General features: G+C 37.6%; 1 protein-coding gene across 1 annotated transcript in view; it reads right to left on the reverse strand.

Moving 5' to 3' along the window:
• Positions 1–23,382, reverse strand: part of LOC136250693 (uncharacterized) — a 67,070-nt gene that overhangs the window by 30,444 nt on the left and 13,244 nt on the right. The window contains exons 2-4 of the mRNA XM_066042923.1: positions 13,771–13,896; positions 13,651–13,714; positions 331–464 (exon numbers count right to left, since the gene is read on the reverse strand). Of these exons, the coding sequence (XP_065898995.1) occupies positions 331–464; positions 13,651–13,714; positions 13,771–13,896 (324 nt within the window). The remainder of the gene's footprint in view (positions 1–330; positions 465–13,650; positions 13,715–13,770; positions 13,897–23,382) is intronic.

Raw genomic sequence — 23,382 nt, forward strand, 5'->3', positions numbered from 1 at the left:
TAGGTAGGTAGGTAGGTAGGTAGGTAGGTAGGTAGGTAGGTAGGTAGGTAGACTCTAAAGCTTTCATTAATACCTGACAAAGCTGCTTTTTATTGTTTGTCCATAACATGATGATTTTATACATCCAGTGTCGTAAATTTTCATGATGCATGGAAAATACTTAAATATGCGTAATTGACAAATTTCCCTATAGCATGCTGCCATGTGTGCTTTGGTAGATTACAACCTACTGCCAAACTCATTAGGAATTGACATGCATGTAATGTGTGAAGTAGTACTACACACATACACATATAATATTGAATAATTTGGACTTCTACAACAAAGTACCTTGCTGCTCACACATTGCAATTGCAAAAGTTACATCAATCCCAGTGCTTGCTTCTAAAGAATACCCATTTGGGCAAATCCTCACACAAGACTTAGCATTGTTCTCCATGAGTAATGCATAGCCACTAATACAACTGTAGTATGAATCAAAATACATAGTTCACTAAATACATGAGCTTTAAAGGAATTAGCTAAACTATATTATTAGTACACCCCTAGTTTTAATCATACACTTAGTCTGTAAGGGTCTGGTCCCACCTTTTAATGTCAAGTCTGCTGGTGATCATCTAAGACTAACATATGCATTTATGGCTTGTAATACTCATGCAGCCACAGCACATACATGATAGTGCTGTACAATTTTTCAACCTAACTAAAGTTGTGCACTTTACTACTACAGATATAATATTATTAAACCATTTGTTCTTTTTATCAAAGTGGGTGATATGATGTGACTATCAGGACACACAATGGTGTGTTGTGCAGCCAAGTACAGCTAGTGCGGACGTACGACAGACAAGTGTGTATTTTGCAGGAACCAAGAAAACACTGTTTTCATGCATTCATAGCTCAATAGTTCTTGAAAGTAAATTAACAAATTTTGCTGTGGACACATCCTTGGGGTGGGACACCTCCTATTCCAAATTTGAGTTGAATCCGCCTAGCCATCACTGAGATATGCACCTTCAAAATTCATCTTATTTTTCTTCATACTTTTCTTCATCTGCTTCATTTTTTTTCTTTTTGCTCCACTCGGTATAACTCGTGCATGCTTTATAAATGAAAGTTCCAGTTTAGTACACTAGAATGATAGCTCGTACATCTATCAATGGAAATTCTAGAACATTCTATATGATCGTGTGCTTTATTAGAATACTAAATTATGAAAATAGCCTACATATATCAAGTATGTCATGTGGCCAAGTACAGCTGGTGTGGGTGGACAACATACTCGTTTTACAGAATCAAGAAAATGCATTTCATGTATTCATAACTCGACGGATCATAATTTCAATCGTGCTTTCATGCACCACCTAGTCATGTACATAGCCTCACCAAGGGATTGTCGCATTGGTGTATGCACTTACCAGGGGGTTGTCATGTTGGTGTATGTACTTGGTTGTATGTGACCTGGTCCTAGTAATAATTATACAACCGAGTACTAAGAATAATAAGAAATGCGATCAAGATTATGTCATAATGAATGAATAATGAAATGAATAATAAATAATGTTTGAGAAAACTACAAGGCTTAAGGCTTCGCACTCACCAGGAATAGAATCCATGTCGAATGAAGAAACAATCATATAATTGGCGGGTTTTTTTGTGGAGGTGATAGAAACATACGATGATTCTATTTAACGCCAATCAAAACACTATCACGTGATGCCAATTAATTGACCAGGCGCAGCAATCTAGATGAAGAACTACTGATAATTTGTTTTTGAAAGTGTTGTCAGCTGGGACACTAGTCTCAAGTCGCCATGCCAGCTGCCAGTGGATTCATTCATGTAAAGAAGATCCCATCCAAAAACAGTTTGTAGCTGTAAAAAAGTGCGCGTCCAAGTAAAGCAGAGTTAACCGCGACAAAAAGTAATGATATCATAATGCGGCCATGTGCGAGGTGTACAAGTTGTAAAATTAATAATAGCTAATCAGATAATACAATATTGTTGTTAAAGCGTTAATGAGAACTATGTGATGTTGCTAGTTTTTAAGGTGTGAGAATCTTCATAAATGCCACACAAATTTGATTCTCAATAAAGCAATGTCACAAATGTCACAAAAGCAATGTCACAAAAGCAATCTTCATAAATGCCACACAAATTTGATTGTCAATAAAGCAGATTCTCTGATAGCAATAAATAGTTTGAGTTTGGCCGCTTTTCCTGTATACGGCAATGCTATGAACAAAGGAAAGGCAGCTAAACTCAAATTATTTATTGCTATCAGAGAATCTATACACATTGCTTTATTGAGAATCAAATTTGTTTGGCATTTAAGAAGATTCTCACACGCTTAAAAACTAACAACATCACATAGTTCTCATTAACACTTTAACAATAATATTGTATCATCTGATTAGCTAATATTAATTTTACAACTTGTACACCTCGCACATGTCCGCAGTATGATATCATTTCTTTATGTCGCAGTTAACTCTGTTTTACTTGGACGCATACTTTTTTATAGCTACAAGCTGTTTTTGGATGGGATTTCAATACTTTTTGTTAAAATAAGCATACACTGTTGAAAACAGTAGGTGAGTTTCCATGGTTTTGATAGAAACCCCAGATTACAGTGACAGAATATTAAAATACAACTGTAATTTTAGTGGCATGCAACTGCAGTCAACTAACACCCATTTTAACTAGTAAACTCGTAGCAACACTTTGCCTTTCATCTTGTACTGCATTAAAACATTCAAGATATTCTAATAGAGCAGTCACAAAGCAGCTCTAACACAGCAATAAAAGTTACAGCATAGTTACAACTTCTGCTTAGCATTGCTTAAATTACTAGCTACTTGCAGACTTTACAATACAGCACTTGTAGAAATGTGATTGTTCTATTAGAATGATTGACTGCTCTATTAGAGTATCTTGATCATTGACTAATTCAAGTGGAGAAGCCATGCCCCTACCCATATCAGTACGAGCTCTTGTGAAATGAAATGAGAATAGTAGAGAAATGGCAAGTATGTACAGAGACAATAGAGTGGTACGTTATTATGTCCTGTTGAATGTTGTAAATAAACGCCTTTAAAATTTATATTACTAATAAATAAGCGCATCAAAATAGGCTTTAATCTTTTCCAGCGAGACTATTAAGGTCTTAAGGCTGTTGTCTCATCGCCTGAAGGTTGTGTTTTCATGTTGAAGGGATTTAGTGCCACTGAGAGACAATTGGTGAGTTTAACTATACATGTATTTGTGTTGTAAAACTTAATTGTAAAAGGCGATTAGTGATTTGGACCAGGGTGAAAATTTTACAGCTATATTTGGAGGTTGTAGCATATGTATGTCTTAGTATCATAATAAATAATCCTTTATGATTACTAATCACTAATAGTACAGTGAAAACTGGTCATTATTCAGGTAGGGAGAAAATTGTCTGACCTAGCTTAAGGAGGTGGCTGCATTTGCGGCCTTAAGCAATTGGTAAGACGCATGCTGTTCTAATTGGCTATAGAAATGAATTTAATGTGCGGCAGCATATGAAACAGTGAGTGCTGGAAGCAAGGGGGCAGCCAATCTGTTAGAGCACCAAAGGCACTGCTTCAGACGTAGGCAGTTGGCTGTCAGCCCAAAGTGTAAAAATTTTAACTTTTGGTCCTTATGAAGAAAGTGATGAAGTCATTATCCATAGGATATATATTTTTCAGAGTATCTGTTTCAGTTCTACTATATAGTAGCCAAGCATAAGACGAACATAATACAGCATTCCAGTGGTTTAGTGGTGACCACAACACTGCCTGAGTAAACTGTGGTGAGATTTCAGACAACCAGAAGCCCTGGAATGCCTTCAACACATGAATACCAAAATATCTAATGCCTGGCTCTCATCCACAGTGGACCTGTCTTTGGTGGCCACTTGTACAGAAGGCTGTCTCTCTAAGAAGGCCAACTTTTAAATTCTCCTGTGAGACATTTATATGGTTAAATCAGTGCCTTGCTAAAGCAGGTACCTGAGCCAAGAAAATTTGGCCCAAAAGTAACCATCTTACTGTACCTACTTATCTGGTTTACTCAGGTACAGTACTGCTCAATTACAATGTTGCACTCACTCGCACATGCAAGTTTGCTTGAGATTTTTAAAATCACTAATTAAGGGGCATGGCAATTGTTTTGGCTGCAAATCTCGTGGGGGAAACAGCTGCCACACAGTCTTGTGAGCGAAATAGTTGCCACGCCCCTTAATTATCAATGTTTAAAATATTCAGCAATATTGTGCGTGCGAGCGAGTGCAACATTGCGCATCGCCAGTGCTGTATATATGGTAGCCATATCAGATACTGCCTAGCAGTGATACGTCATGAGTATTTAAGTCACAATGCGTTACTTTATCATCCATCTAAACACGATCCCTGAATGTGTCATTTTGTGTACAGAGAAATCTGTCACAAGCTTGGCCATAAAGTGACCTGAGTAAGGTTTCAGTGTATATTGTTATTGTTCACCATTGTTAACGGTACGTACAGTGAAATCTCACTTAGCGGCCACCTCTTTAATAAGACCACCTTGTTATATTGGCCACCTCTAGTAGGTCCCAAACATAGCTAAGTATTTTATGACCTCATTAATAAGGCCACCTTGTTATTAAGGCCAAATTTTTTGGTCCCAGAGCTGGCCCTATTAATGAGATTTCACTGTACTTATATGCATTTTTATTTTTCATAACTTTTCTTCTTCAGGTTTAATGATGGGCACTATGAAGTATTGTTGACTGGTCTGTGCATAATGTGGTGACCTGAAATGCTAAAATGGTACGTGGCATGTCTTGTATGCACATGTCGTAATGTGTTGTAATGTGTCCACACATCTTAGAAATAAATATAATTGTATTCTCTATAAATACTCAGTTTCATTGTGCCACTGGGTCGTAAGTGGGTTGAGTGTGGATCATCAAGGACATTTGGGTCACATTTTGTCCTGGCCAAGTGGATCTCGACCACTGACAGAATATACAAGATCAGATCACATTGTATAAATTACAGTGGAACTTGTTTATTGCCACCTTCGCTCAATAAGCAGGTAGCAGTGTATAAATTTTCAATTTGGAATTGGCCTTTCAAGAGAGGTTGTCTTTCTACACTGGTGGCCATTAAGACAAGTTGTACTGATGGAGTGTACATACTAGAGATGCAACGATATCCTCCACTTAGTGTCGTTTGATAGTGATGCAATGGAGTCTATGTATTGTTGTATTTCTATTATATTGCAACTCTAGTACATCAAGACACACGATAGTGTGTCGTGCGGCCCAAGAATCCGGCACGCCACACTGTGGGTATATTGACAGGAAGAAAGAAAATGTCATTTTCACACCTTTGTATCTAAGTGATACCTTATCTGATTGGAACCAAATTTGCTATACAGTTGCCCGCCAACTAGGGGAATCCACATGCCAATTTTGAAGGAAATCGCTCAAGCCATTTCCAAGATACGAACTGCCAAAGTTTCGGGTTTTTTTCTTTGTTTTTTTTTTGTTTTTTGTCTTTTCGCACACTTGCAAAAATTGCTATAAAACGCAAACGCGTACCCCGATCGCCTTGAACTTTGGCACACAGAACGAGATTCCAAAGGTGAATCCTAGTATCAAATTTGGTGCAAATCCGATGAATGGTTCAGGATTTATGATTGATTATTCGCGTAAAGTCACTGTAAAGTGCTAATAATAAATATTTTAGGTTTAAGGAAGAAAATCCATCCCTCCTGGAGGAAGACTGAGTGTGGCCCCGACTAGACATTGGGTGACCTGCAGTTCGAATCCTGGGGTTGGAGGGATTTTATTCCTTACTTTGGCCCCTTTTCTGTTGCACCTTATCAGTCAGTAAGTCAAGTCATTAGGTCTAAGTCCCTGAAATTAGGTTAGGTAATCCTAAGGCTGCAGCACATGTTGCTGTTAGACCTTCAGTACTGGTCACTGTAAAGTGCTAATAATAAATAAAATAATAATAAAACAAGATTGATTTGTTGTCACGTCTACAGGGTAAACCACTTCATTGAATGAGTTAAAAAATTGCTATGTAGATGGAGTAACCATTGTAGGAGTGCCTTTTGGTGGTTTGAAAGGAATCGAGATAAAGACCATGGATATATGACACAAAACCCAACTTGTGTCACAATTACGCGATCGATTTTTATGAATAAAAAAGTATTAGTTTTCACGCCTACTGGGAAAACCGCTTAGAGCAATGAGCTGAAAATCAGTGTATAGCTGGAATAATCTTCATAGAAAGTCTTGCAGTAGTACTGAAGAATCGGATTACAAACCAATGAGTTACGATTCGAAAGGTAACTACGTGTAGCAAATGCGAGATCGAGTTATTCTAATAGAACAGTCACCCTAATAGAGCATTTAGCTAATTTATGACTTACTTTATTATAGAATTCTATTACATTGCAAGTTATTCTGTAGGGAGTTCAGCTGCAAACAGTTAATCTTATAGACAGTTCAGCTAGAAGCAAGTCACCCTGTAGAGAGTTCAGCTACAAATATATCACTGTAGAGATTCAGAACATTACAAGTCACACTGTAGAGAGTTCAGCTACAAACAAGTCACTCTGTAGAGAATTCTGCTACAAACAAGTCACCATGTAGAGAGTTCAGCAACCAAAAAACTACTGTGTAAAGAGTTCAGCTATACAAACAAGTTGCTTTGTAGAGAGATCAGCTAGAAACAAGAGGGAGCTCAGCTAGAAGAAGTCAACCTGTAGAGAACTTAGCTGCAAAGAAACCCTGTAGAGAGATCAACTACAACAAATCACCCTGCAAAGTGTTCAGCTATAAACAAATCACCCTGTAGAAAGTTCAGGAATAAAAAAGTCACCCTGTAGAGAGTTCAGCTACAAACAAAAATCACTCTGTAGAGAGTTCAGTTAGAAAGAAACCAGAGTTCAGCTACAAACAAGTTACCCTACAGTGAGATCAGTTTGAAACAAGAGATTTCAGCTACAAACAAATCACCCCGTAGAGAGTTCAGCTATGAACAGATCACCCTGTGGAGAGTTCAACTATATACAAGCCACCCTGTAGAGATTTCAGCTACAAGCAGATCATCCTGTAGATAGTTCAGCTAGATACAAGTCACCCTGTAGAGAGATCAACTAGAAGAAGTCACCTTGTAGAGAGATCAGCTAGAAAAAAGCCACCTTGTAGAGAGTTCAGTTACAAAGAAACCATTCTGTAGAGAGTTCAGCTACAAACAAATCACCCTGTAGAGAGTTCAGCTGCAAACAAATTACCATGTAGAGAGTTCAGCTACAAACAAATCATCCAGTACAGAGTTCAGCTACAACCAAATCACCATGTAGAGAGTTCAGCTACAAACAAATCATCCAGTACAGAGTTCAGCTACAACCAAATCACCCCGTAGAGAGTTCAGCTACAAACAAATCAACCTGTAGAGAGATCAGCTAGAAACAAATCACCCTGTAGAGAGTTCAGCTACAAGCAAATCACCCTGTACAGAGATCAACTACAAACAAATCACATTGTAGTGAGTTCAGCTACAAACAAATCAACCTGTAGAGTGATCAGCTAGAAACAAATTACCCTGAAGAGAGTTCAGCTACAAACAAATCACCATGTAAAGAGTTCAGCTACAAACAAATCATCCTGTACAGAGTTCAGCTACAACCAAATCACCCTGAAGAGAGATCATCTAAAAACAAATCATCCTGTAGAGAGTTTAGCTACAAAAATCACCCTGTAGAGAGTTCAGCTGCAAACAAATCACCATGTAAAGAGTTCAGCTACAAACAAATCATCCTGTACAGAGTTCAGCTACAACCAAATCACCCTGTAGAGAGTTCAGCTAGAAACAAATCAACCTGTAGATAGATCAGCTAGAAACAAATCACCCTGTAGATAGATCAGCTAGAAACAAATCACCCTGTAGAGAGTTCAGTTACAAGCAAATCACCCTGTAGAGAGATCAACTACAAACAAATCACATTGAAGTGAGTTCAGCTACAAACAAATCAACCTGTAAAGCGTTCAGCTACAAAAAAATCACCATGTAGAGAGTTCAGCAACCAAAAAAAAAAACCCTTTAAAAGAGATCAGCTAGAAACAATTCACCCTCTAGAGAGAATCCTGTATAGAGTTCAGCTATAAGCAAATCACCTGTAGAGAGTTCAGATACATTTCAAGTCCCTTAGTAGAGAGATCAGCTGCGAACAAGTTATCCAGTAGGGAATAATAGACATGTAATAAATATATGTATATAATTTGTATAATTGCTGATAAAATCAAAAACAGTTGAAGTATTAATGTCTAATTATTTTTCCTGTGGTAAAGAAAAAGGATAGGTACAAATACAAAAAGAAGTGATATCTAATCAAAAACAGCCAAGCTGTAAAAAAAGGTGCGGCCCCTAAAAAGGCCATGGTGAAAAAAGATGTGAAATCCAAGGGGGCGGCCAAGAAATGGCTGTGATGGTAGGTTAATGGGAAAAGGCCATGGTGAAAAAGATGTGAAATCCAAAGGTGGCGGCCAAGAAATGGCTGTGATGGTACGTAGGTCAATGGTAAAAATTTTAATAACGACAATTCAGGGGAAATTGGTGCTGAATCCTTGTGGAGGAGGCAACACAAATTCACCTGAACTGTCGTTATTAAAATTTTTACCATTAACCTACCATCACAGCCATTTCTTGGCCGCCACCTTTGGATTTCACATCTTTTTTCACCATGGTCTTTTCCCATTAACCTACCATCACAGCCATTTCTTGGCCGCCATCTGGCATGGCCAACTTCCTTCGTATTGGTGTCGGACGTGGCCACCTTAATTAACCTACTTAATCAAGACTCATGGTAGTGAGTTGTGCGGCCAGTAAAGTAGAAACATGCGCTGTAGACAATAAATGATGCAACCACTACACGTGAGGATTTGCTGGAATGAACATTGTCAAATTCGGCCTACCTGTAACTCACCCGTCACTTATGCTATCCCTCTGAAACTCTAGAGTTGAACTCATCATGTCACTATTAACTACCACACAAGCAGTGAAGCAAATCCATGTCGAACGTTTCGAGATCAAGATTGCCAACATCCAAAGGTAGGTTTCATTTTTAAAAAAAATTTTTATCACATGTGGTTAGACGCAACCGCAGGTGTATGCCTTGCGTTCCTTTGTGCATACTGAACATTGATTGCCTGCTATCGCTTCAATACTCTCTCAATTGCCTTAAGATTCACATCATCGATTTCATCATACATACATCATACCCTACAGTCGTAATTTCAGCACCAAACAAAGTTTCAGTCATCCTCAGTCGACCTAGAGGCCAAATACAAAACCCATATTGTTGTTTTCCGCAATACTCGCTTGGCATGTAGGGCAATGTGTCTTTAAACTGTTCTAAAAGTTTCATTGAGATTGAAACATGTTTTCGAGAATGGTTGGTTTGAAATTTGAATTTAGTCGCCCCCACGTAATTTGCTCTCTGTAAGGATTTAACTCGGAATTTGAAGAATGATGCAGAGCACAACTGCGGTCACTGGTTATTGATGAACTGGGCTATGTGTAGTTAATCAGTGCACGTAGCCATAAAGAAGTGTGCTGAGTGTCATTGTTCGATTCGAAATTAGTCACCCCCAATGTAATTTGCTCTCTAAGGGCATGGCTTCAACAATGACGCAGAGCACAACTGCGGTTACCAGTTGTTGACACAAGCTGTGAGTAATTAGCACATGTAGCTAGCCTAAAAGGAAGTGTGCAAAACCACCTGATAATTTACAATTGTCACCATGCATTTTATAGCACCCTCACACAAAATTACACATGTAATTACAACATACAGAGCACACATGAATACCAAACAGTTTTCACAATACTGTATGTACTTGGTTGTATGTGACCCGGTCCTAGTAATAATAATAATAATTTAGTTGTATTAACATTTATTTTTGGCTGCATCCATTAATTCTTGGTTGCACTATGACACTTACTTAAAGTTGGATATATGTAATTATGTATCAGGACACATGATAGTGTGTAGTGTGGCAAGTACAGCAAGTGCAGATAAGTGTGTATTATATATATATACTGGAACCAAGAAAAATGCCGTTTTCATGCATCCATAACTTGATAGTGCCTTAATGGAAATTAACCAGTTTTAGTGTTGACATTTGTTCAGGTTAGGGCACCTCATATTCCAAAATGTTAGTTAATCTGCCATGCCATCACTGAGATATGTGCCGTCAAAGTTCATCTGTTTTCTTTGTATTTTTCTTCTTAATCTTCCTACATTTTCTTAATTCTTTTCGCACACTTATAGAAACTCACAATAACTGCATTAATGTATTGACTTCAAATTTGTAGGGCAGCAAGAGCATAATGCAGCACATTGACAGTCCAATTTTTTGTATAGATTGAATGAAGAACAAGGGAGTTACATGCAATTTTGAAAATTGCAAACGCGATTTTGTTGTCGTACCAAACATGTTAAACAAGCGCTATCAAGATACTCTAATAAACAGTTGCCAATAAGTAAAAAATGTGCAGAAATAAGATTTTTCCTCCAAGGTTTGAACCATGGACCTCCACACCTATATGCCCAAACTCTTTACCACTCTGTCATTTGTTTAACTCATTTAATATCTACCTTATAAATGAAAGTTCTAGTTTAGTACACTACAATGATAAAGTTTTATAGGTAATCTCATAGGTCTATCAGTGGAGATTCCAGAATATTCTATGTGCACAGTATTAGAAGCGCTCAGCAAAATGTACTCTATTAGAGTACAAAAATATAAAATAGGTTATATCTAGACACACAGTAGTATGTCGTGCTGCCAAGTACAGCTGGTGTGGGTGCACAACAGAGTCATTTATAGAACCATGACTTCGAATGAGGATCGAGATATACAGGCGTATCACATGATCTATTTGATGAAAATTACTTGGAAAATCCCTAGTGTAGGTGCATGTGACACAAGTGGTTTAAATTCAAATTTTTAAATGAAGCTGAAGCATAGTACTTGGTAGTACTGTTCATCTAAGCTACAGTGATAGTGAAAATAACTGTCAGTTCAATTCATTGTGGATGGTGCCAGTAAGAAATTTTATTTCAGTTGACTTGTCTAGAGTCAAGTGGAAACTGGGTGAACGTTCTTCTAGAAAAGAATAATGACTTATCCCAAGGAAGGTGATGGAACTGGGGATGGAGGAAAGGTCAAGTAATTATAAAGTGTCATGTGCACTATTTGTGCGACGTATTATGCGGTTGACCTGAAGGTTTAGCTGAGCAGATCCATGTAAATGTACATTGACTGCTGTGAGACTAAGGTTTCGTACATGCTAAATGTTGTTTATAAGACAAACAGCTTCGACAAGTTCATAAAATAGCGCCCCCTGCCTTCATTTGTGTGAGGCATTAGTTGAAGAACTATATTTCGTGTCTGTGAGTACACTGCCGGTTGATTGTAATTTGTTAGTATGTCATGATTTTGTTATAGGTTCATTTTGATGTCACATGATGTTCGGCTATGATGATCATCAATGGATGCCTCTCAGGATACCTGCAATAGAATACCATATAGTTAGGTATATTTTCATGCATAAAAGCAGCTTAACCTGCAGCATTTATATACACCATAGCATAGCTAGTTGCAGGCCACGTGTGCATACAATTTTCATATTATTGATAATGCCTCACATGAACGTGAGTTTGCTTCTTGTGTATATACTTAGCTGTTGGCATGCGCAACCATCAAATATCAGCTGGCTAAGCCCCTGCAGTCAACATGCAACAATCAAGTGTGCACCCATGACTGACCCGTTGTAGGCAGGCACCCAATTTCTAAATTGCTTCACTCAATTCATTGTGAATGAGCAAAAAAGGACCATTAGCAAAAATTTTATCTGCAAATTATTCCCAATATACAATATTCTCTTATAACACAAACCAATGCAGTTACATTTAAAACCAATACATCGATCAAATATCCTACATAGGTGACCAATTAAGTGAAAACTTGTCATTATCACAGACTAATGCATCAATCAAATATTCTACATAGGTGACCAGCTAAGAGAAAACTTGTTATTATCACAAAGTTTCATTTTGCTGTAAAAGCATACAGTACCACCCAGAGGTAACGTTACAATCCCTCACGAGTGCTCAAATCCAGGCCACGACTCGACACGACACACGACTGGAATACATCACATGCAAAGGCATGTAGTTACTGGAGCAGCCACCCGAGGGAGCTCGCCTGTTGTTGCTACACGTTGTGAGTTAGTTAGCACACACATGCCAAAGAAATCATGGGTCAAAATTGGCTACATGAGTGTCAACTGCTCGCGAGTGTAACGTTACCTCTGGGAGGTACTGTATGTGACCTAATTTTAGAAAACCGTTTATATACACACATTTATAAAAATTTGTTTTATTGGTTCTTTGTTGTCTACAGAGACAGAGGAATGGACTGGCTAAGTTTCAGCTTCATAAGTTAAGCAGTGTGGGAAATACAGCAGTAGACAACTGGACAAACAAATAAATCAGAAGACATTGAGATAATAATCTACAGGCACTTACATAAACCATCATAACTTACTGATACAATGGCATATGGAGTTGAATTTTTGCTCATTGTATTCACTATGAATTTGTGCATCCACCAAGGTATAGTGTTTGCCAAAGATATTCTTCTGTGATCCAGAAGAAAGGTGAATTCATTGAAGAAAGATTGTCATAAATTCTTTCGTCACTGCAACGTAAACAAACGTCTGTAACTCAGAAACCCACCTGTGTATGAAGATGAACAAGGATATTTGAACATCTATGAATCGGGGAACATAATGATTCCCAGGATGTATCCACTGGAGTGTCAATTCACTGACCAGCAAGGTGGTAAAAACTTGCATAAATATATTCTGGAGCTTGCATTTTTTACCTATTGTTTTTAAATGTGTTTTATTACAAAAGTAGTACATATAAAGATCGATGGTTTTCTAAAATTAGGTCACATATTGGAATAAATAAACTGGACAAAAACACATGGATCACATGAAAAATTTACATACATTTTTACCACTTAGTATGCAATATAACTTAAGGTTCAAATCAATAACACTTATACACCACTGGATTAACCTATTCATGAAAGGTAAAAAAATTTTGTGTTGGTACAGTAAAGGGCATGTGAGTTATGGGTACTTATTTATAATGCAGTAAAGTCAAGTTTACTATCGTCACAGTGTCTTTGGTGGAATGGCCTGATTCTTTGTGCTCATGTAAGAATACAGGGAAAGCAACATATACTGTATCTTGATGAATTTACCAGTTCATAATAAACTTTATACCCTGTTACAGTCACAAATTATCACTGATTAAACAAGCCCTGTAGTTTATTTGTTGCATTGTTGCTGTACAAATCAAATTTCTTGCTGTTTCAACTGTCTAGAGCTATACAGGTAACTTCAAGACTATTCAACGTAAAAGGCTGAAACTTTATCACTCTATTCCTTTGTTACTATTGATAACAGAGAAGCAATAAACTTTAGTTCAAGGAATGTGTGAAAATGACCAGCTATAACTCAGCCAGTCACACATGTTATATACAGCCTGTAATTACTGCCACACGTACCTCAGACAATTTAGGAGTTCCGGACAGTATGCACAAGAATCTGTAGTACAGTTCGAATTTTCAACTACATACAAACACAAGTTTTAATATTACATACATAGTATGGCTTAGATGTCTTACTTCTTAAATCAATACAATCAGATTGGGATCCAGATGGAGACATAAAATTATTATTACATGAACATATACCATCATCATTGCATCTAGAATTTCCTCCACATAATGAGGGGTCTCCTGTACATTCAGCTATACAATCAGCCAAGTACACAAGATGTTATAGCGCTATCCACAAAATTGATTAATATACAAGGTGTGAATAAAAAATACATATGGCATGTAAATTTCATTCTAAAAAATTAATAGGCCATATGTATTCTTTGCAAACTAAATTTGCGACCAGATTTTGGAAAATCAGTCTTAAAGCCACATGTGAAATACATAGATATCTACACTTAGATGTCACCATTAAAGCATTTATCCTGTTAAAATATTTTACAGAATGTCTTGTAATTCAGGGTACTGACTACTGATCTAATCACAGTAACCGAGTAGAAATTTGCACTGTTTTATTTTAATCACAAATATTCCCTAAGGCTGATTTTCCAAAATCTGGTTACATAACATAAATGTGCTTCACATATGTGCTATATTTGGCTGTACATAGCATGCCCTGATTATGATTGAAACTTTTCTTGAAACAAATGCATGAAATATAGTCATGATATCTTGGCATAAAATATGTTGTGACAATCACATAAATGCCATGATATACCGTATATATGTACACAGTTTAATTGTATTAATGCTTTACAGTGACCAGCACTGAAGGTCTGCAGCAACATGTGCTGCAGCCTTAGGATTACCTAACCTAATTTCAAGGACTTAGACTTAGTGACTTATAGCTGAAAAGGTGTAACAGAAAAGGGGCCTAAGTAAGGAAAAAAAATCCCTCCAGCCCCAGGATTGAAAAGTTTGGTAAATTTATGAGAGTTGTTGTAGAAATTAAAACCCCCATCAATATCATTGTAACTCCAATGCTTCATGACTAACAGGCAATCTACTCTCACTGCATTAACAGTCCTCAAATGTGACCCAATTAGTGAAAAGGTACCTTTCCATACATTGTTAAATACATAAATATAGCAGTTTGAAGTTTTCAATCATGAAGCTCTAGCCACCAAATGTGACCAGATCTGCAAGAACCCCATATGTTAGTGCATTTTTCGAATTCCATTTTATTACATTTTCTTTATCCAGATAGCCAAAGGAATGGCCAACCAAAGTTTCAGCTCTAGAAGCCAAGAACTTTCGAAGCTACAATGTTGCAAAGTGTCAACAGCAGAAATATCGATTTGTACAGTGACAGTACAGAAAATAAACTACAGATGCTTAAATAAACGGTCATAACTTTTGAATGCAGTCCTCTACTAAGATTCAACATATATAATCAGATTCTGCGAATCCATTGCTGGATAAGTTTTGTCTTTCAGACCTTTCCTACAAGTAGGAGGGCGAAGGCAAAAATGCGGGAGAAAAAAATGATGATAACCACTCGTCCAATGCAAGGCAAACTAACGCTCTCTTCTCTCTCCTTTGGAGTACTGACACAAAACAAAGATTATTGAATTCCTCTTGCTTTGGGGATCACAATGCTGCCATAGCATTTGCTGTTATCCCTTTTCTTCATTGTGAAACAAGCACTCAACAAATTTACAGATATTTTTTTTGATTTTGTAAATATTTCACCCATTGAGTTTATTACGTTCTACTGTAAAATTAGGCTTGCTCTAACATATGAGATTCTTGCAGATCCGGTCACAAATTTTCACCACTGGCGGAGCTATTTGTGTGTATCTATTACTAGCATTGGTACTTGCCCTATGTGCAGGGACCACGTTACAACAACCGAGCATTAAACATCAGTGCCATTCATGTCCTGCAGCATGTATGGTGATACGATTTTTTAATACCACCATCTTGCAAAGTATACCGGAATGATGGGAAGCATGCAGGTACTCCTGAACCAGTAGCTAAGCTAAAACTACTGTAGAAATGTGTATGCTTATAACACACAAGTGCGAACAATGTGGATGATTCTAGTGGTATATACCTGTCCTATAATGGAGGCTATACCTGTAGCATCATTTGATAATATACCACAAAAGACATTAATTTATTGGTACCTGCCCTACAATGCAGAAGTTGCCTATACCACACAGGTGCAAACTATATTATGTGGTGTTAGTATAGTACCTGTCATGTAGGTCATACATATATGACATTTAACTTACTGACAACAAAAAAAAACTACATAATGTAAGTTAAGTAACATGCCTATGGTGCAGGCTGAGCTTTGTATGCTAACAAAACTACACTCCCTATAATGTTCCCTTTACTACACTACAACCTATACCTATTGTCATCACCTCTAACCTCCAAGATCCCTACATTTACAGCACTACTGTACTGTATGATATTTTGAGTAAGCTACTGTATATACTACTGACTATTATCACCCATTGTCATCGCTTTTGTACAGCTACTACTAACTATTATCAACCAATACAGTGGAACCTATTACTCAGGACACTTGAAAATGAGGACACCTGCATAATCTGGACGCTTGGTAATGGTCCTAAAGTATCCCTTAGTATGTAAACTGAACTGGAAAATCAGGAAACCTTGATAATCAGGACACTTTTGGTCAGTCCCAGGTGTCCTTAATACACAGGTTTCACTGTAGAGTGAGAAAAATAACACGAAAAGAACACACAACAGAAAAATCTGTTACCAAAAAGGCCACCAAAACGAAAAAAAGTAATAGTAAAACAGGTTGTTGAAAACAGAAAAAGTTGTAACAAAAAGGTTTGGAAAAAGAAAAGGGCCACGTTCTGTACTGTTTGAATGCAACATCGCTACATGCGAGTGTGAGTGATTAAACAACTTACGAATTTAGTTTCGCGTGGGCAGACCCACTCTTTGTGCAGTGCTTATCGGGTGATAATTAGCTACGAGAGGGTCTGGTATAGTTCGAATAGCAAAGTTGTTCTGACACCCTGAGCTTTTTCAGGATGAAAATGGAACACTTCATCATGCCACGTCACGTTGTGGGTTGTTAACAAATTTCTTTCTCTGTTGACATTAAGCTACCAATCCGCAATATGACATGGCATGATGAAAATTAACCAAGTGTTTCATTATCACCCTGAAAAAGCTCAGGATGTCAGAACAGCTTTGCTATTCAAACTATACCAGACCCTCTTGCAGCTAGGCACTTATAATTATCAATTAATAAGCGCCGTGCGAAGAGTGGGTCTGGCCATCCGAGACTATTGATTAAGGGGCGTGGCAGCTGTTTTGATCGCAAGTATTTATTCTTCACATTGAAGGATGTAGAATCACAACGGAAATGGCTACTACACCCCTTAATTAGCAAGTCATGGCTAATCTGCTCGTGTGATTTGTAAAAATAACATTTTTAAAAATTGTTAATTTAAAATTGAAGTAGGGATCTATGCAATAAAAAGTAGTGAAACAAGAGATGAATGATGGTATTACAGCATAGCTCGGTGGAATAGTCCCTACTTTAGCACATTTGCTATAATTTTGTTCAATGCCAAAGTAGGGACTTTTCCACCAAGCTATGCTGTAATACCACCATTTATCTCTTGTTTCACTACTTTTTATTGTATAGATCCCTACTTCAATTTTAAATTAACAATTTTAAAATACTGGTTTGTTCAGTTTTTTTGTTGTACTATATAATAGCTAGCTGTAGCAAATAAGAAACACACACATAACAACCACGAAGTTACATAAAAACTATATAGCTAGCTATTAAGTTCCTGTATGTTAGAGTTAAAGTACCGCTACGCGTGTGTATGGAAAATACAGTATAAGGGTATTTGCCTCGAGACACCCCTCAAGTACTGTATTTTCCGTACACACAAGCAAGGCGGTGCTTTAAGTGTTATATTGTACTTCCTGGTCATCTGGCTCGGAGCGATTTTCTCTAGTACTCAAACCGCTGTGATTTTCGGCAATAAGGATATCAGTAAGTGTTTACCTAATCTATTTGTAGTCGTAGAACGAACTAATAGGATTAGCTTGGCTAGTTTTAGTGATTACAATGTCACGCAGGTGATCAATCGGGCTGGAGTTGTGTTTAAAAAGCTTCATGATCAAATGATCAGTAAGTGTTTATACAATCTATTCCTAGCTGTAGAACGAACTCATAGGATTAGTTTGGCTGGTTTTGGCAATTTACAGTGTGTTGTTTATATAAAATTCCTTAAACAAATTCTCTGCATAACTGTACTGTATTTGCCCAAGTGTGCTGTATTTGCCCAAGTGTGCTGTATTTGCCCAATTAGTGCATAACTGTACTGTAGTACAGTTATGCAGTTGATTAGTACTGTATGGAGAATACGATATGTGGCATCGCTTTGATCCTCCCACGCGAAGTACAATATAGATTATTAAAGTACGTACTGTGCCAAAATTGGAAGCACATAGGCCCGTAGTAGTGTGCATAGCTTACCTTTGATCGTAGTAGCAGTGGCGCTTAGATCTATGACCTGTCTCTGTACGATGGTTTGCATTCTATTCACCCAGGCCGGAAGTTGTTCGAACAAACAGGCCCTTTCAGTTGTCTGGAGCTTAGTCTCGACTAACAGGATGAAGTAAAACAATTTCTACTCAAGTACTATCCAATCACTCGCTGATCTCGCCGTCCAGCACTGAATGGCTGAGTCAGTGTGTTCAGAGGAACAAGCTGTTGAGATTTTTTTTATGGTAATCTGAGGATTTTTTTGGGAAATTGAAAATTACAGCAGAAAATGTAAACAAATAAAATAACAACTAACTACCAAACTAAACTACAAGCTAACTTATAACTATGCCAAAATTTAATTACAAAAGTAACTAGACATTGAGAGCAGGGAAATCAGCTGTCGAGAATCAGTCCGTCTATTAACTAACAAATCTCTTCATCAATTGCAGTTCAGGTGTTGGCAAAAGTCGAAGTTACAACTCAGCAGCCTTTAATGTTTCACATGCAACATTTGAAATTATAAGCGCTTTCTGAAATAATTTTGTGGTGTCTACAGAATAGTGTTGATACGGAAAATTAACGCCTCGGTTTGGTTTTAATGCTTGAAGAAGAAGACAACCAACTTGATTGAAGATAAAAGGAAAGACAAAGTGCACAGGGCGTACACTCGTCGGAACCTCAAAAGGCACATCCCACCGGTGAGTTTGTTGTGGTGTAAAATGGTGACTGTGTGCTGTTTCATTTAGGCTCTAGGCTTGCGACTGTGGTCAGCGAGTGAGTGAGTGAGTGAGACGAAGTTTCAAGATTTTTTTTAAAATTCTATATTCAGTCACCAGTGTTTTCTTGTTTTTAATGCTGTATTTCAGGTTAGATGGACTAATATTATTCCATAAAGGTGATTTTTGTGTCGTAAGATGCCTCTAAGATGATTTTTAAAGGTGGAATTTTAAGCGGCACGTGTCATTTTCGGGGCTCCCTACTTTAACAGTACAACCGTACTGTTTGATTGGCAGGTAAAACTTAAGGCAATTGTAATGCTATTCACTAAATTCACCAAAGTTTTTACTGCCATAGTTTTTTACTCTATAGTAACTACACAAGGAAAAATGCCAATAAAGATTGAGATACTCTAATAAAGCAGTAAGATACATCTATACAAAAAAGGGTGTGGCCCCCAAAAAAGCCAGGGTGAAAAAGATGTGAAATCAAAGGTGGCAGCTAAGAAATGACCATGATGGTAGGTTAATGGCAAAAATTTTAATAACGACAATTCAGGCGAATTTGTGTTGCCTAGGATTCGGCACCAAATTCACCTGAATTGTCATTATTAAAATTTTGCTATTAACTTACCATCACAGCCATTTCTTGGCCACCACCTTGATTTCACATATTTTTTCACCCTGGATTTTTGGGGGCTGCACCCTTTTTTCACAGCTTGGCTGTTGTATAGATAACACTTCTTTTTGTATTTGTATACTCCAAAGCTACCTGCAGCCAGCTTTGTAGTTCTTTTACTTGTCTTTTTCTTTACTGCAAAAGGAGGAAGACATCAATACCTGAATTCTCTGGATACTTTTTTATAATGATACTTTTTAAAATAAAATTAATACTGTATGAAAATTATCACATGTTCACTCTCCTACAGGTAGACTACTGTGTAGCAGAAATCTCTACAAGGTAACTTGTTTGTAGCTGAAGTCTACAGGGTGACTTGTTTGTTGCTGAATTCTCTACAGGGTGATTTGTTTGTAGCTGAACTCTCCACAGGATGACTAGTTTGTGATTGAACTCTCTCCAGGGTGGCATATTTGTAACTGAACTCTCTACAGGGTGATTTGTTTGTAGCTGAAGTCTACAGGGTGACTTGTTTGTTCTGAACTCTCTACAGGGTGACTTGTTTGTAGCTGAACTCTCTACAGGGTGACTTGTTTGTGATTGAACTCTCTCTAAATAATAGTTAGACGTCAAGAACCAGGGATCTACGGGATTTAGAAAACTTGAAGGCCCTGGGCTGTAGTGCCCGAGCGAAGCGAGGGCGCTACTAAGGGCCTGAGGGTTTTCTAAATCCCGTAGAACCCAGTGGTTCTTGACGTCTAACTTATTTAGACTACAACTCGTTATTGTACCTTGAGTTGACAGCTGCTTGTAAATGGGAAATGTATGGCTAATTACTAGAAACAAGCCCTCTACACCTCCCTACATGGCGGGACCTCAGCGGGGCTGTTGCTACCCGTTTAAACGCTCATGCGTTGTCAATGTTACAGGCGCGTGCTATGTATCGAAGTACTGGACTCAGCGACTGGACTACAACTCATTGTTGCTGTTGTTGTGCCTCGACAGCTGCTTGTAAGCAAGTAATGTGGTGTTGATTAGTACAAACAAGCCCATTACACCTCCCTCTAATTCAGTACGGCTGTTACTAGCCATTTAAACGCCCATGCATTGCCAATGTTACAGGCACATAATTATCGTGTTTCGTATCGCCTCAGAGAGTGGTCTCTAATGGACATGAGCGTGGCTCTACGAGATTTAGAGACTACGTTTTCAGCCAATCAAATTTCAGTATCAAACTTGTAGTAGTCTAAGATGACTTATTTGTAACTGAACTCTCTACAGGGTGATTTGTTTGTAGCTAAATTCTCTACAGGATGACTTGTTTGTAGCTGAACTATCTACAGGGTGACTTGTTTGTTGCTGAATTCTCTACAGGGTGACTAGCTTGTAGTTGAACTCTCTACATGGTGATTTGATTGTAGCTGAACATTCTAATAGAGTGACTTAATAAGTAGCTGAATGTTCTATTAGGGTGACTTCACTATTAGAGTATCTTGATCATGCACTTGTTATACCTAGTTGACTTTCGTAGTGTAACTCAGTGGTTTTTAATCTGATTCCTTGGAAACTACTGAAAGATCATTCTAAAATAATTATTCTACCTCTCTACCTATTTTCAGCTGATTCCATTAGCTAGTTTTCCTGGTAGGCGTGGTAAGTAATATTTTTTTATTAGCAACACTTGATCATGCGATTTTACATATGGTTGGCGTTTTTGTTATAACTCCATAACTGTTACTGCGATTTCTATCAAACCACAAAAGGTTTGCACTATTATAGTTACTCCATGTACAGACCAATTTTCAATTTATTCTGTCAAGCAGTTCACCCTGGAGGTGTGACAACTCGCTTTTGGATTTTTGAAATATCATGCATAACTCTCTTGTTCTTTGTCTAATCTGTACCAAAATTGGACTGTAATGTGCAGTATTACATTCTTAGTAAATCAACCAAAGCACAAGCAAATTATTACAATTTTTCTAAAGTGTGCGAGATGAAGAAGAATAAGAAGATTAAGAAAAAAAATACGAAGAAAATAAGACGAACTTTGAAGGTGTGTATTTCAGTGATGGATGAGCGGATTCACCTCAAATTTGGAATGGGTGGTGCCCTACCCCAAGGGAGTTTTCATAGCAAAAATGGTTAATTTCCATTTGGCCATTATCAAGCTACGGATGCGTGAAAACGGTGTTTTCTTGGTTCCTGTAAAATACACACTTGTCTGTTGTGTGCCCACACTGGCTGTACTTGGCTGCATGACACACTATCGTGTGTCTTGAATTTAATAGAATATTCTAATAGAACATTCATAACGGACTGCAGGTATAGTTTTATTAAAGAATAATGTAAATACAAGAAACATTAAAGTTTGATTTTTTTAACTGGAGAATTTGGATAGCTATTTTGATCACTACAATACTGCTGACCAACCATATTGATAGGACCAAGAGTATATAATAGAAACCAAGAGTGTCGAACGGGTGTATTACCCAGTGATTAATCATTGCGTAAAGTAACACGGATATTTCAGTAATTGTTCGTTTTCATTGTCATAAAGGGTTGCTGTGTTTAACCCAATTCGGCCACTAAACCAAGCGAAAACATGATAGCGTTAAGAGAATTAGCTAATGTTAAAGTTCTGGCACTGCCAAGTGGATCCCTGAACTCGTTTGTGTAACCGTTGTTTTAGTGAGCTGGAGATATCTTGGGTCCTTACTACACTTTCTTTGTACAATAAATGTTGAATATTCGGTTGAATAACACGGAAAACTGACAAACAAAGACCCGTTGCCACGTACGCATTTCAAACTACCATTTCATGTAAACTAACAATTACTGAAATATCCATGTTACTTTACACAATGATTAATCACGGGCTAATACACCGTTCGATACTCTTGGTTTCTATTATATACTCTTGATAGGATCTAAAGGGAGCAAAGCAACTAAGCATATTATAATGAATAGTTTGTATTATCCATACAACATGAACTAGTAAATTTTGAAGCAAAAAATCTGGCAGTGGCTGGGGGCTGTGCCTCAGATCCCCGCATCAAACTTACTACCAAATCTGGATACTCCCTTGGAAAAATCCTGGATTTACCTCTGGTTACATATCTCACCTATATATGTGTACAAACATAGTGTAATTGTCGATGAACTAGCTAGCTAGTTATACTGAATTAAACCTCGCATGAATACATGTGACCGGATTTTGGAAAATCACCCTCAATGTCACATTTTACAACTGGAATATTCATGATCAAAATAAGGTATTACAAAACATTACAGTGATTAGATTATTAGTCAGTACCCTGCATTACAAGAAATTCTGTGAAATATTTTAACAGGTGGACAAGTGCTTTAGTGGTGACATACGTAAGTGTAGATTTCTATGTATTTCACATGTGACATAGATCTCTGCTTAAATAACAAGGAAAATTATTTTAGTGGCACTTTACATAGACGAAGTCGACATCTGGGTTCACCCCTTTTTTCAGTTATATCTACCGGACTACTAGCAAGCCAGGTGTAAGTACAAAATAATACAAACAAACATACCGCTATTAATCTTTTTCCTGGTCTTGGCATGGTGAACTTCGTGTTGGGTGTGGCCACCTTAATTACTTTCCTTTACGTGGAGCGCATCCACTGGCAGCCGGCATGATGACTTGAGACTTGGTGTGCCAGCTGGCAACAATTCCAAAAACAAATGATCAGTAGTTTGTACATCTAAATCGGTTTGAATCCGCCTGGTCGATTAACTGCATTGTAGTGGGCGTCACGTGCTAGCTGTTTTGATAGGCGTTAAATAAAATAGTCATACGGTTTCTATCACCTCCACG

The sequence above is a fragment of the Dysidea avara genome, chromosome 3 (assembly GCF_963678975.1).
Source record: "Dysidea avara chromosome 3, odDysAvar1.4, whole genome shotgun sequence".
Classification (NCBI taxonomy): domain Eukaryota; kingdom Metazoa; phylum Porifera; class Demospongiae; order Dictyoceratida; family Dysideidae; genus Dysidea; species Dysidea avara.